Genomic DNA, 14,968 nt, shown 5'->3' with positions numbered 1-14,968 from the left:
GCTCCTCTTCCACAAGGGGGAAAAAAAGGGGAAGTTATTTACTTAAGTGCTGATTTTCCTGTCTCTTATCTCTTCTCTCTCCAGACATGAAGCTTGGAACCAGTCCACGGCAGTCCAGAGAGGTATGTGTCTACTCCATTTCTCCCAAAACACCGCTTGCTCCCACCTGTTATCTGTTGAAAAAGGAAAAAAAAAAAAAAAAAAGTGATTGTCAGCCTTGTACCTCTCAGCGTGTCTGATAGTATCTGTGTAGAAAGGCTGACCTCACACTGTGCATTCAGTCAGTGGGACCGAGGCTGAGTTTAGTGAGTAAACGATCCCTTTTGAACTAGGCTGAAATCGCGCCCAGACGTTTTCTCATTTTATTGTATTTGTGTTTTTGGTTATGGTTTACATGATCTGATCTAAATTATTGTATTATACAGTTAATAATGCGTAATAATCATCCATGTCTTTGTTAAACACACACATTAAACGGAAAAAGAAAGTGAACCCTCAGATCAAAGCGGAATGAAATGACATGTAGCTTTGGGGCATTACAGAAGTGTACTCTCTTTGTGTTGTTCTCTCACAGAACAACACAAAAGGCATTCTATAGAAGTCATTTTCACTAATCTTCTGCTAAACTTCAGCCGGCAGAAAGCCACGGTAACGTGACATGTTCTTGATGAACACGGGGATTTCTGTTTTCCTGAAATGACTGTGAGCTGTCCAGGCCCAAAGCATCCTGCAATCATGACGCGCCATCCACTTGTGTTCGCCTTTGAAATTATGTTTTCATTGTTGGAGAGATGGTTCTTTTCAACCAATGTTTTTGCCAGTCCACAAAGCATTTTTGTAGTAGCGATGAGGAGCTGCAAACTTCAGATCTCCAGTGAAGATTTAGCTGTTACTCTGGGCTTCTTCTTTCTTTCTTTCTTTCTTTCTTTCATTATTTATTTTACCTCACTGTGCGGTCTATTTATTTTTGTTTTGGAGTGATCTTAGCTGCTCACTTGTATCCATGTTCCCAAATCATCTCCGTTTATAGAGAACTTAACCGACTAACAAAGGAGCACTTGTAACTATCAAATCAGCCGAGACCTTGTTCACATACTTTTTCCAGCGTACATCGTGAATTAGTGCTTTTTTTTGTATATTATTAATAAAAATATATTATTAAAAATAGGTTTTAGTGAAATCCTACTTTAGATAACATTCTTAAATGCAGATAATAATAATGATAATAAAGCCACTTACCAGCATTAATAAAGCACAGTCCAATTGGAGGTAAGATGTTTCTTTACGTGTGTTTGATTAGGCCGTTAGTACTGAGCATCAGTCATGATTATCTATCCACTCATATCATGGATGAACCAAAGAAGCTGTAATTGCAAAAAAATGGAATTCCATTCTTCTGTCCAAATAGAACAAAATAAAAGCTTAGTAAAATTAAACAAATACAAGGGTAAAATGTGTCTAAACTGAAACATATCTTCACAAAGTCAATGAGAATTTGAACCATTATCTGTCACACATGGTTCACACAGCGTGTGACGATCCACAAACCACAATCGAGGGTTTTATGTCAGCCGTGCTAAAACTACTGTATATTCTCTCAGCTGACCCCCACTTGCTCTCTCCTCCATGATAATCAACCCGAGTGAGAGACTAACATCAGGGCAAACCCTGAAGAACGTGATGTCTGGCGTATAGGTTCCTTCCTCGCACAAGTCCTGCACACTAAACAGGGACAGGGAGGAATCACTCGTCCTTTTTTTTCCACCCTCCAGATGAAAGAATATGAGTGTTTGAGTCAGGAGGGAGGTGAATCGAGATTCACGACGGTCTTTTCACCTTGTCTGTTGTAAAATTAAAATTACACATTCAGTCCATTGGCTTTATGATGTCATTTAAGCATTTAATTGAAATAAAATGTCAGAATGCATGATGGCCCTGGGCATCATTTGATGGTAATCAGGAAGTGGCTGATTCTAATTTAGATTCCCCATTAAGTGTTTATAAGACATTTATATGGTATTACAGCTTAGTTTATTGATAGGTCATGGATGGCGCTAGGCGGTGTGTGACATTTGCATGTGAAAGTTAAAGCTTTGTGTGTGTGGTGTAGTGAAACAGCACCATCAAGTGGCCTAGTGAAGAGTGGAGCATGTGTGGTAAATGTGAAAGCATCTGGACTGACTGGAAACCATAAACAGTGTTGTTGTTTTTCTTTTTATCTTTCTACCGTCGACTTCAACCTGTGTAATTTTTTCTCATTATTTTACAGACTCTTTCTACTCAGGACCGTGATAGAAGCAAATCCGAGAATTCTCAGCACCCACATCAGACTGGAGCCATCCTGACCAGCCCGATCACTCCGATGCAGTTCCCACACTTCGAGAACAGTGCTAAGGCAGCCACCCCCGTGTCTCCAGAGCAGGACATGAGCTCCCTTCATGTCTCCAAAAGGCAACGCAAACTGCTGAAAACAAGTCCCCCAGTCAACCACAACAAAAGTAACGTCACCTCTGCTTCGTCCTCGTCCTCTGCTTCCTCCACGTCCTTGGTGTCCTCCTCAACCTCCATTTCCACCTCTACTACTTTAGGATCTTCTATGACTGAGAGCTGGAAAAAGATCCCGGGTATTATACAAGCACGTCGGCAACTGATGAAAGACATCTGCGCTAAGTACAAGAGCAGCATCTCCAAGGCTATCACACGTAGGCATGTCCAATATATCTATGTGGAGGACAAGCACAAGCTGTTGTACTGCCAAGTGCCCAAGGCAGGTTGCTCCAACTGGAAGAGGACCCTGATGGTACTGGCGGGTCAGGCCTCCAACACTGACAACATTAAGCACGACACAGTCCACTACAGCAACGGTCTCAGGTTGCTCAAAAGCTTTGACCCACAGGGAATCATGCACCGTCTGAAAACTTACACAAAAATCATGTTTGTGCGCGAGCCCTTGGCGAGAGTCGTGTCGGCTTACAGGGACAAACTTGAAAATCCCAACCCCTACTACCACAACCTGTTTGGGAAACCCATTATCTCCAAGTACAGGGCTAAACCGTCACCTGAAGCCCTCAAGACGGGCGACGGGGTCACGTTTGAGGAATTTGTCCGATACTTGCTGGACGTCCACCGGCCAGTGGGGATGGACATCCACTGGGAGCAGGCAAACCAGCTCTGCCACCCTTGTCTCATTGATTACGACTTCATCGGCAAATTCGAGAGCATGGAGGAGGAGTCCAACTTTCTGCTGCGTTTGACCGGGGCGCCGGCGAGCCTCAGACTTCCCACGTTCAAAGACAGGAACCCTAAAGACAAGAGGACCTCTCTGCAGATCACAGAAAATTACTTTTCACAGGTCAGCACGGTGCAGAAACAGCGAGTGTATGACTTCTACTACATGGACTATTTGATGTTTAACTACACCAAGCCTTTTAAAGATTTATATTGACTGGTCCTTTCACGATTCTTTAATTACAATCACATTCCACTGGGGTCTACATCCACTATCCACTACATGATAGTAATCTTCTTTACATTAAGATGCTCACTCACATGCTCATATGGGTCTTTGAGAGAATCAGAGTGACCGGACGTCTGCAGATTTTCACAGAATCAGCCTTTTGTTACATTTTTATCAAATTTGACAAACATGAGATAAATACAGCATGTTAATATGCTGGTGTACTAAGCACTCTAAATTGCCCTGACATGCAAAGTGTTTATTCTCTTTAAATATAATATAAAAGTTATGCTTCTAAAAAAAAAAAAAAAAAAAAAAAAAAAAAAAAAATGTATCGTTGTTCATCAGGCTTTAAATGATGCCTTACTGTGAGTCAAGTAGCATTTGTAAATGCATTTTATGGTCAACTTAGCCAGCCAATTTTACACAGATACCCTATACAGTACAATACAGCATATTATCTGAGCATCTCCTTATACCACAAACATTTTAAAATATATCTAGTAGCTGTGGCCCTTGGTTGAGCTCAGCTGGCTCAAATTAACAAATATAATTTGAATCATTTGCCGCTATTTGACTCACAGCTGATTGGGAATCACTATACCTCTATGTATCAGTGCATACTAATACAGATATTTCATGTGAATGGCTTTACTAAATGTAAACAACAACAAAATGAATCTCTATAAATACTATAAATCTTCTAAATGTGTCAAGTGCTGCCCACCTAGAAGTAGTGTGCACTTACTGTAGCATTTTTATACTTCTAACGTCGTCGGTTCAGTTTGTGCTTTAGTCTAACACACACGGTACATGTGATGTAGGTCCCGTTACTAGAGGGAGGTGATGCAGGATGTCCAGGTACTCGCAGGGTACAAAGTGTGGCTGCCAAATTCTCTTAATGCCTGTGAGACCCGTTCAGTTTGTAGCGGTCGCATTTGAAACCAAACAGGTAAAATACAACAGATTAAAAAGAAAATAATAATAAAAAAACTAACCCAAAAACAGACACATTTTCTCAAAACGCGTAACGATCTGGATTTTCCGGAGTGAGGCAAAAGATACAAGTGTGCCCAAACTCCTCCATCCACCTAATTAAACACCCAGTGAACAGCCTTCACTTCCAGATCTCACACTGTCTGTACGTATCACGTCGACTCTTCACCACCATATAGGCTTTTTCTGACTCTACTGTGTAAAATTGTATAATGGGCATTCAGATGACTATATATTTTTCTATGTATTTCTAATATATATATACATATATATATATATTCAGTGTTTCTTGGTGAAGGTATGTTCATTTAATTTTTGATGTCATTTCTTGTTCTGTAATGCCAGTGAGAGTGTTGTGCAACCGAAGAGTTTTTTTCCAAAACGAAATATCCACCAGGTTAAAACGACGAGTCTGACTCTCATAGAATTGACGTATAATTTAAATGCACAGCAACTATATTTGAATCTTTACCACTTGGTGCTTTGGAGGTAGCAGAAGATTTTATCCAACGGAACTGGATATAAAGGATTTTGGAAAATGAGCTCTTTGATTATTTACTACCCAGATTTGTTTGAACTCTCAGTAAGTTAATAGACCCTGTACAGATGAGCTGCATTTCACCTACTTACCCATCCTGGCTAACAACATTTTTTATTTATTTATTTTACCCATGGTCACTCTGCTGCGTGTGTGTTACTGAATAAGCCGTTTAGACATTTAAAAATCTATTTCTCTGTATCTTCCCAAAACGTACATACACTCACCGCAACCACAGTATCCCGGGTGACATAAGTAGACTGTTTTATGCCTAACACACCACCCTCCTGCCATGTCTTCATTTGTTTTGTTTGTTTTTTTTTATTTGATGAAGGTTACACCAAACAACAAGGTGCACTACCAGAAACTACGCAAACATCGATAGTGTTAGGGTCCAAGCAAACAAGGACTAATACAAACCATAATAAAACACACAAATATGGAAGATACAGTGAGTCATAAAATATTGACTAAATAAAATGACGATGATATCAATAGAAACTCAACTTGAAATGACAGAACACAAAAGTAAATCTTCTTTTTAATTTCTTATTTTATTATATATAAATATATTATTTTATTTTATTTTTAATTTTTTTGGTGAGCAATGACCATCCATTGTGTTGCTGGGAACAACCTATGGATAGACTTCTATAAAGTCACTGTTCATCTATTTGCTTTGCAGCTCACTGGAAATGTGTTTTTGTCAATAAAATTATTTTTAAAGAAATGTGTTTGCTAATGGAAACACGTTTCTATGATTTCAATCTATAGACTCTATAATCGATTTTCAAAGACCTTTCATAATTTTGGTAGTATTATCCTTTCACTGTGCTGGTGATTGTACGGACTTCTGTCAATATAGTGTTGGCTTTTGCAATTCCAAAATCGAACCTTTGTTTAGGTTGTGGTCAGATAAGGCGTAGCTGATCTCTGGCCAAAGTGCTATTGCATTATGATGATTATTACTCTTGCAAATACCCCTGTCAGTCACTGAATCCCAGTTAATAAAGTTTTCTTGGTATGTGGGTGTATGGACAGATTTGTCAAAAGCATAATTACATTAACAAGTGAATGTATAACAGTTTATTGGTGGTGCAAATTGTATAAAAGATGATTTTAAGCCCTTTGCCTTATATTACACTGCCAATCAAATGGTGTATTTCAGGAAGACATTTTCAGGTGGTTATTTCTGGCTGATGAGTGTCTACTAATAAATTGTCTTTTAGCATTTTCAGTGTGTGTCTTTTGTTTTCAAGAATTTGTGTTGTTTGTCTAAACTTTGAGATATGAGCCAATAAGTTCCACAGAGATAATTTGTAGTGCGCAGCCCTGCATAGATAAGCTCACTGTCTCTGCTTATTTGTGACTTAAATTCATTATACCACTAAATGCACTGAAACACATCAGTCTGCAACTGAGCCTAAGATTGTATTGAGGCATGGAACTGCTCTAAGTTAAATGCTAATGCTGTTAGCATGTTAGCATACACCATGTCATTCCTGTAAATGGTAGATATTTGCCTTCAGGGCTTTTTGCAGAGAAAATTTTGTAATTTTTTTTAACAGTCAAAAAATGATATTTAAACCTAAAGTAGTTTAATTGCATTACATGCAACCAGTTTTGAATTTAACTTGGAGTGAGATTTTTTTTTACTGGGGGGATGTAATAAAGCAAACATCACCATGTGCGCCATGGTAACCATCTTATTTTAGCATATTAGCGCGCTAATAACTGCAAAATATCACTAAACACAAAATGCTGCTGTCGAATACCTTCATAAAACCAAAGTGTAGAATAAGTTTAAAGTCTAGCCAGATGGAGGTCTTAATTAAGAGCTCACCAAAAATGGTTTCTGACATAGACATGTACAGTGTGTCTGTAGAGAAAGTTCATGGCATACAACCAGTATTTGCTCAAGCGTTACACATAAAGTCACAATTGCCAACAAGCCTCCTTGGTGTGGGAGCTGTAGGAGTCAGAGGATCCTCAAAGTCAGTGTAATAAATTAGCTTTCATAGAAGTAAGGCATTATTAATTATGGAAGGCACAGAAGTCAAGGTTTCTCTCATAACACTTGAATTGCAGTATGCTGACAGGCTATTGTCAAATTTGGACAAAATTACACCAATAAATAAATAAATAAATAAAAATAAATAGATACCTTGCCTTTAAACTCAAGTGCACAGCACAGGGAAATGTTCAATTATATTGTGAATTTAGAATCATTAAACTACCGCACAGCTGATCACTCCCAGCAGGAAGGATGACCTGGGAGTTGAGGCATGCATCTCCCTTTCTTGCTTTTCGCCTTCTCTCTGTCATGACAGCTACAAGCGAGAGAAAAAAAATACACTTTTAGATTTAATTTCATGTTCCAGGGCAGGTAAAAGAGCTATCCGTGTGATGCTCAGACACAGAACCCATGTACATATCAAGCATTTGGGACCGTGTCCACAATTGTAATCCATCCATTTGTTGTTACATTGATATATTACTGTCTGGGGTTTGTGGTAAGTGCATACAGGGGTCCATCAAAACGACAGCCTGCCTCTGCACCCCCCCACCCCCCTGCTGGAGACCTATGCTCCAAGTATCAAAAAAGACTAACACATACTGATCATCTCCTATCTCTGGAGTCCATCAATGAATTACATTTTCTGTGACCTCAGATCTAAGTGTGTTCGTGCGTAACAGTGGCAGCTGCGTCACGGGTTAATATTCACTGAGCACAGGCCTACTGAGATTTCCTAACCCTTTAAGTAGTGTCTAGAGAGATGGAGGTCATAGTAGGATTCACCTCACACCGCTTCATAAATCTACATATTTGGAAGTAACTGTCAGTGCACATCCACGTGCAAAATGCCTGTTCTCAAAGAAAGGATTTGTTTTCCGTTTCCATCTTGTGATTAGATCAAAGCAGGTGCCTTATGGTGCCTAAATGTAGTCGTCTGCATGATTCTCACACACTCTGCTTGGACTTAAAAAGGGAAATTTGTAGAATCTGTCACAGCAGGAGATTTTGTATGCCAGCGACGAGTCTGACTCTCATAGAATTGACGTATAATTTAAATGCACAGCAACTATATTTGAATCTTTACCACTTGGTGCTTTGGAGGTAGCAGAAGATTTTATCCAACGGAACTGGATATAAAGGATTTTGGAAAATGAGCTCTTTGATTATTTACTACCCAGATTTGTTTGAACTCTCAGTAAGTTAATAGACCCTGTACAGATGAGCTGCATTTCACCTACTTACCCATCCTGGCTAACAACATTTTTTATTTATTTATTTTACCCATGGTCACTCTGCTGCGTGTGTGTTACTGAATAAGCCGTTTAGACATTTAAAAATCTATTTCTCTGTATCTTCCCAAAACGTACATACACTCACCGCAACCACAGTATCCCGGGTGACATAAGTAGACTGTTTTATGCCTAACACACCACCCTCCTGCCATGTCTTCATTTGTTTTGTTTGTTTTTTTTTATTTGATGAAGGTTACACCAAACAACAAGGTGCACTACCAGAAACTACGCAAACATCGATAGTGTTAGGGTCCAAGCAAACAAGGACTAATACAAACCATAATAAAACACACAAATATGGAAGATACAGTGAGTCATAAAATATTGACTAAATAAAATGACGATGATATCAATAGAAACTCAACTTGAAATGACAGAACACAAAAGTAAATCTTCTTTTTAATTTCTTATTTTATTATATATAAATATATTATTTTATTTTATTTTTAATTTTTTTGGTGAGCAATGACCATCCATTGTGTTGCTGGGAACAACCTATGGATAGACTTCTATAAAGTCACTGTTCATCTATTTGCTTTGCAGCTCACTGGAAATGTGTTTTTGTCAATAAAATTATTTTTAAAGAAATGTGTTTGCTAATGGAAACACGTTTCTATGATTTCAATCTATAGACTCTATAATCGATTTTCAAAGACCTTTCATAATTTTGGTAGTATTATCCTTTCACTGTGCTGGTGATTGTACGGACTTCTGTCAATATAGTGTTGGCTTTTGCAATTCCAAAATCGAACCTTTGTTTAGGTTAGAGATAATTTGTAGTGCGCAGCCCTGCATAGATAAGCTCACTGTCTCTGCTTATTTGTGACTTAAATTCATTATACCACTAAATGCACTGAAACACATCAGTCTGCAACTGAGCCTAAGATTGTATTGAGGCATGGAACTGCTCTAAGTTAAATGCTAATGCTGTTAGCATGTTAGCATGCACCATGTCATTCCTGTAAATGGTAGATATTTGCCTTCAGGGCTTTTTGCAGAGAAAATTTTGTAATTTTTTTTAACAGTCAAAAAATGATATTTAAACCTAAAGTAGTTTAATTGCATTACATGCAACCAGTTTTGAATTTAACTTGGAGTGAGATTTTTTTTTACTGGGGGGGATGTAATAAAGCAAACATCACCATGTGCGCCATGGTAACCATCTTATTTTAGCATATTAGCGCGCTAATAACTGCAAAATATCACTAAACACAAAATGCTGCTGTCGAATACCTTCATAAAACCAAAGTGTAGAATAAGTTTAAAGTCTAGCCAGATGGAGGTCTTAATTAAGAGCTCACCAAAAATGGTTTCTGACATAGACATGTACAGTGTGTCTGTAGAGAAAGTTCATGGCATACAACCAGTATTTGCTCAAGCGTTACACATAAAGTCACAATTGCCAACAAGCCTCCTTGGTGTGGGAGCTGTAGGAGTCAGAGGATCCTCAAAGTCAGTGTAATAAATTAGCTTTCATAGAAGTAAGGCATTATTAATTATGGAAGGCACAGAAGTCAAGGTTTCTCTCATAACACTTGAATTGCAGTATGCTGACAGGCTATTGTCAAATTTGGACAAAATTACACCAATAAATAAATAAATAAATAAAAATAAATAGATACCTTGCCTTTAAACTCAAGTGCACAGCACAGGGAAATGTTCAATTATATTGTGAATTTAGAATCATTAAACTACCGCACAGCTGATCACTCCCAGCAGGAAGGATGACCTGGGAGTTGAGGCATGCATCTCCCTTTCTTGCTTTTCGCCTTCTCTCTGTCATGACAGCTACAAGCGAGAGAAAAAAAATACACTTTTTAGATTTAATTTCATGTTCCAGGGCAGGTAAAAGAGCTATCCGTGTGATGCTCAGACACAGAACCCATGTACATATCAAGCATTTGGGACCGTGTCCACAATTGTAATCCATCCATTTGTTGTTACATTGATATATTACTGTCTGGGGTTTGTGGTAAGTGCATACAGGGGTCCATCAAAACGACAGCCTGCCTCTGCACCCCCCCACCCCCCTGCTGGAGACCTATGCTCCAAGTATCAAAAAAGACTAACACATACTGATCATCTCCTATCTCTGGAGTCCATCAATGAATTACATTTCTGTGACCTCAGATCTAAGTGTGTTCGTGCGTAACAGTGGCAGCTGCGTCACGGGTTAATATTCACTGAGCACAGGCCTACTGAGATTTCCTAACCCTTTAAGTAGTGTCTAGAGAGATGGAGGTCATAGTAGGATTCACCTCACACCGCTTCATAAATCTACATATTTGGAAGTAACTGTCAGTGCACATCCACGTGCAAAATGCCTGTTCTCAAAGAAAGGATTTGTTTTCCGTTTCCATCTTGTGATTAGATCAAAGCAGGTGCCTTATGGTGCCTAAATGTAGTCGTCTGCATGATTCTCACACACTCTGCTTGGACTTAAAAAGGGAAATTTGTAGAATCTGTCACAGCAGGAGATTTTGTATGCCAGCGAATTGTTTTCCGAAATGACCCCGTTTTCACGAAAACAAACAACTTCTTTTTGTTGTTGCGCTGGCACGTGTGTGTTTTAGAGTGTGTGCGAGTGTGTGGCAGATGAATATTGCAGCGCAAATTGATCACTCTGTAGAGTTAGAAATTTGATGAAATGCTCAAGGCTGATTTCCGCAACAGCTCCTGTATAAGTCATGAGAGCACTTTGGGGGAAGTTAAAACTGTGGAGAAAACAAAAGCCATCCATTTACCTCATTAGTGTGCGTGGAAAATCTTGACATGCTTTGAAGAGAACGTGCTTGTGAAGCTAAATCAGCTTAAGGGCCCAAAGCAGACATACAAGGAAGGCAACCAAACATCTTCCCAAAGTGATAAACAACCTCGTCTTGGTTGGGAGGACTGTAAAAAGAGACTTTGCTCCATTTTTCAAGTATTATTATTATAAGTTCCTCAGTTAATCTTCGTGTTTGCCTTCAAGCCAGCATTAACGTGGCTGGTGACAGGTTTCGGCTCATTCTCTGACAACGGAGCTCCGTCACACAAACAGGCACACATGTGTGTTGCACAGAGACCCTGCACACTCAGCTCCTTGCAGACACTCGCGCTGTTTACGGCAGCAGCAACTGCATCAGTGCTTCTGCGAAAACTCCTCCTGTATTAACAGAACAACAGCGACCGGAGGGGGCCTGGTGCTCCGGTTCGATGGGGCAACATTTGAGAGGCGGAGAATTTCCTCAAATGTCAAACGTCAAACGCCCAACTGCGCCGATTCACACGCGCGCCATCTTAATTCTCCCCCCTTCTTGCATGAAAACCCCTTGTTTTGTCAAACCACCGCAGCACGCCCCAGACACACCTGTCAGTGAACCTCATTAAAATGATGTGCTCTGTCTCTGTTGCTAATGACGCAAAGAGAAACGACAAGTGGGAGATAATTTCACGCAGGAAATAACCAAACTCGATTTCCAGTGGAATGTGTCCTCTTCAGTTGACTGTCCTGGCTTTCTAGGCTTTCTAAAAACAAGCACTCACCGCATCAACAGGCTGGATGAAACCATAAGGATCGTCATCAGAACTTTCTTTTTTGTATTTGCTCCACCAGAATCTTTCAACGTCACAAGACACTTTAATTTGGAGTTTAGTTTCAAAAATGTCAACACTAAGGCCAAGACCTCAGATTTTAGGAGTAGCAGGATGACTAATCTGATCATAGATTTATTTTGAAGGCCTTTTGTCTGTTGCTTATTTATTTCTTCTGAGACATACCATATTTCAACCACATGGTGGCAGTACTGTATCTGAAATGCTACAGACATATCACAAACCCCAGCCCTTGACTTGCCTTTCAAAGAATGATGTACATCCATGGATTAAAGTAATGTGCACTTTGACACTCAATTTGCTGGCGCCACATGTCAGCTATCCTTTTTTTTTTTTTTTTTTTTTTTTTTTTTTTTGACACTAAGACACCCATGCAAGTCTCCTAATTAGGCTTAATGCTGAAATTGACATACATTATGCAGGAGCTCTAATGAACTTGTATCAATAAGGTTTTATAATGGAGTCACACAGGCAGCTGTGGGCTGAGAGCTTCTTTAACCTTGGGGCTACGTCTTTACCGAGCTGACACAACTGCCCGGGAATGGCTGAAACATTTGGGCTGATACGACGATTCCTCACGTCGCTTTCTCATATTTAGACCGTCGCACCTCCGCCTGACTCGAGTGACAGCATATTGTGGATGTATTTTTAATGTAAAACAAACTGAGGGTTGAGGCAAACATCTGGGCGGTGATGCTGATGGACCGGGATGGGGGTGGGGTGGAGGCGTACTGAGTGTTAAAGAAAGACGAGGAAATGCAAGGACAAACCACACATTCGTAAAACAGATTGCATTTTTTTTTCTCCCCCAAAGACACGTTCTTAGGAAATACACACAAATCCCTGACTTTCGAATGCCTTTCGCTGCAGTGGCTGCAATGTCACATTGGCCCAACAGAGATAAGTGACTAAAACGACTTTATTTATTTGACAGTTAATCAAAGATTCACAGGCGTCTAATAAAACCAATAAAGAATAAAGAATTCTCATTCCAATTGTGGGCCTAAAACCAAGTTTTGTTTTTTCGAAATGTTCATCACTTCTTTGTAACAGTGCCTTCTAACGCTGAGCATTAGCGCTAGCGTCCAAGTCTTGGAGACAGCGTTGGCAATTTTCTTGGCTGGTAACTTCACACACAAGTACAATGTCAAATAAAAATTTGCTTCTCAAACACTTCAGCCGCATCTTTCAAATTGTTGATTCAACAGTTCCCCCAATAATAGATTAATCAACAGTGTCTAGAAATTAATGGAAATATTACATGATATCCAATGAACTGTCCTAGAAACAGTGCAGGATAGATGTCATTGATCATGAGGAAGATAAATGCAGTTGTAATCGTAAAAGATTTCCTTTAATACTTGTGGCTTTCTGTAAGCTAAGTAAAAACACAAATAATGTGTTCTTCTATATCTAAAACCCAGATGTTTTATGTATTTATGTATATTTTATGTATTTTGAGACTGACATAGTCACATCTCTGCCGTTTCCTCCACCTATTCTAAACAACACAGTGTTTCTTCTCGAATAGACACAACAAATTTGTCGGAGGAATCCTTTGTGTGCTCTCCATAAACCAGCCGGGATCCCCTGCCAGTTTCAAACTGTTCCGATTTTTTTCATCAATAAAGGTGCATCACACATGCGTCAACATTCGACATTTAAAAGAAGTCTCGTTGGCTTTGGAGTCGCTCTCGGAGCCTCCTATTTCGCTCGTGTTTCCTCGTGACTGGCAGCTCTCAGAAACTCCCAAAAAGGCTGCCACCGTCTCTCCTGCTCCCTTTCAAGGGGAGAGGCGAGCTTTCAATGAATCATCCCGTCTCCCGCCGTGTTCTGAACTGTGTCTTCCCTTCGTCAAGCAGCGTGAGTGATGGAAGTGACAGAGACGACACCTGCTCTGAACCACCCCTGATAGGGAGGGAGAGAAGGGGAAAGGAGGAGGGAGGGAGGCGCACTGCCTGATGGGAGAAGCGCACAACGAGGCAACAAACTTGCAGAGACTATCACTTATAGTGACAGGGCAAGAGGTGCCGTGCTATTAGGAGGCCGTAGGGTAGGCCCTGAGCGCGGCCCGTCCTACCTAGGATGGATGGGCCTCTCTCTCGGGACTAAATTAATACTGGGAGTCTAGTGAATTGCTTTTGGAACAATGTCCTCCTAAGGAGCTAATCAGACAGGAGTTATCTAGGAGTGCCTGTAGGCTGGCTGGCGTGGCTTCAGCGCTGTGGCTGCCTGGCAGAAGGCAGGTGCGCCACACTAGTTCACAGCAGTTCATTCCTGAGCAGGGCACGGTGCTGGTGTTATTCATTAGACTCTGGAAATGATACCAACTTTCCGTGGAGATGCACTGACAATAAAGAAATGTGATCCGACGGGGTGATTCTTGTCTGAGCACCACAACAAAGAAAACTTTTAATGATAGTTTTAATTATTCATCTTTAGACAACTAAATACACAATAATTCAACTTTTTTAATGCTTGGTGCAGGTGAATCAAACCTAAACACAAAAGGTGTACAGTACTACATGGCAGATATTCTATATCCTCTAAGCATTCCCACATCCAGCATCCAACCTTTAGCGGTCATTTGACGTGAGCTTCTGGACACCTGGGAAATGTAAGGTCAATACTCGTTCATGTTTTAGCTTTGTTTCACTCCCCCACTGACTCCCGAGGGGGGGAAAAAAATCTCTTTAGCTACTAAATGCTCCACGATGTTCACCAGCTAACTCGGTTTGTTTGCCATGTTGTGCCGAACGGGCAGAGAGCAGAGCCGCTTTACTAAAAATGTCTCGCAGTGGGGGTGGGAGTTTCATGAGGAACACGTTGTGTTGTTCTCTGCGGTTAATATAGTAGGTTAGTGCCTAAAAGATTTCTAAATGTTTTCAGATGAAGAACAAACACATTTAATGTGTTGCATGTACACATTAGATCGTATTCATTCAAACTGAAACAAGGCAGATCCAGAGCACCGAGGGAACAGACTCTTTTTGCATTTCCAGATCAGCTAAAGCAGAAGTGTTTCTTATCCAGTGGTGCTGTACTTTGCTAGTCAGTGGCTTCACAGCAGTGGA

The 14,968-nt window shown here is 40.2% G+C and overlaps 1 protein-coding gene across 3 annotated transcripts in view; it reads left to right on the top strand.

The window, feature by feature from the left end:
- LOC125005102 (carbohydrate sulfotransferase 8-like) overlaps positions 1-6,228 on the top strand; it is a 122,297-nt gene extending 116,069 nt beyond the window's left edge. For all 3 annotated transcript variants that reach the window (XM_047580097.1, XM_047580099.1, XM_047580098.1), the window contains 2 exons: positions 85-122; positions 2,270-6,228. In XM_047580097.1, coding sequence (XP_047436053.1) covers positions 85-122; positions 2,270-3,445 — 1,214 coding nt within the window. In that variant the 3' untranslated portion in view covers positions 3,446-6,228. The remainder of the gene's footprint in view (positions 1-84; positions 123-2,269) is intronic.
- The last annotated feature ends 8,740 nt before the right edge of the window (positions 6,229-14,968 follow it).

The sequence above is a fragment of the Mugil cephalus genome, chromosome 3, assembly GCF_022458985.1.
Source record: "Mugil cephalus isolate CIBA_MC_2020 chromosome 3, CIBA_Mcephalus_1.1, whole genome shotgun sequence".
In the NCBI taxonomy this organism is placed as follows: Eukaryota; Metazoa; Chordata; class Actinopteri; order Mugiliformes; family Mugilidae; genus Mugil; species Mugil cephalus.
The sequence above is the reverse complement of the archived record's forward strand: the minus strand, read 5'-3'. Positions and strand labels throughout refer to the sequence as shown.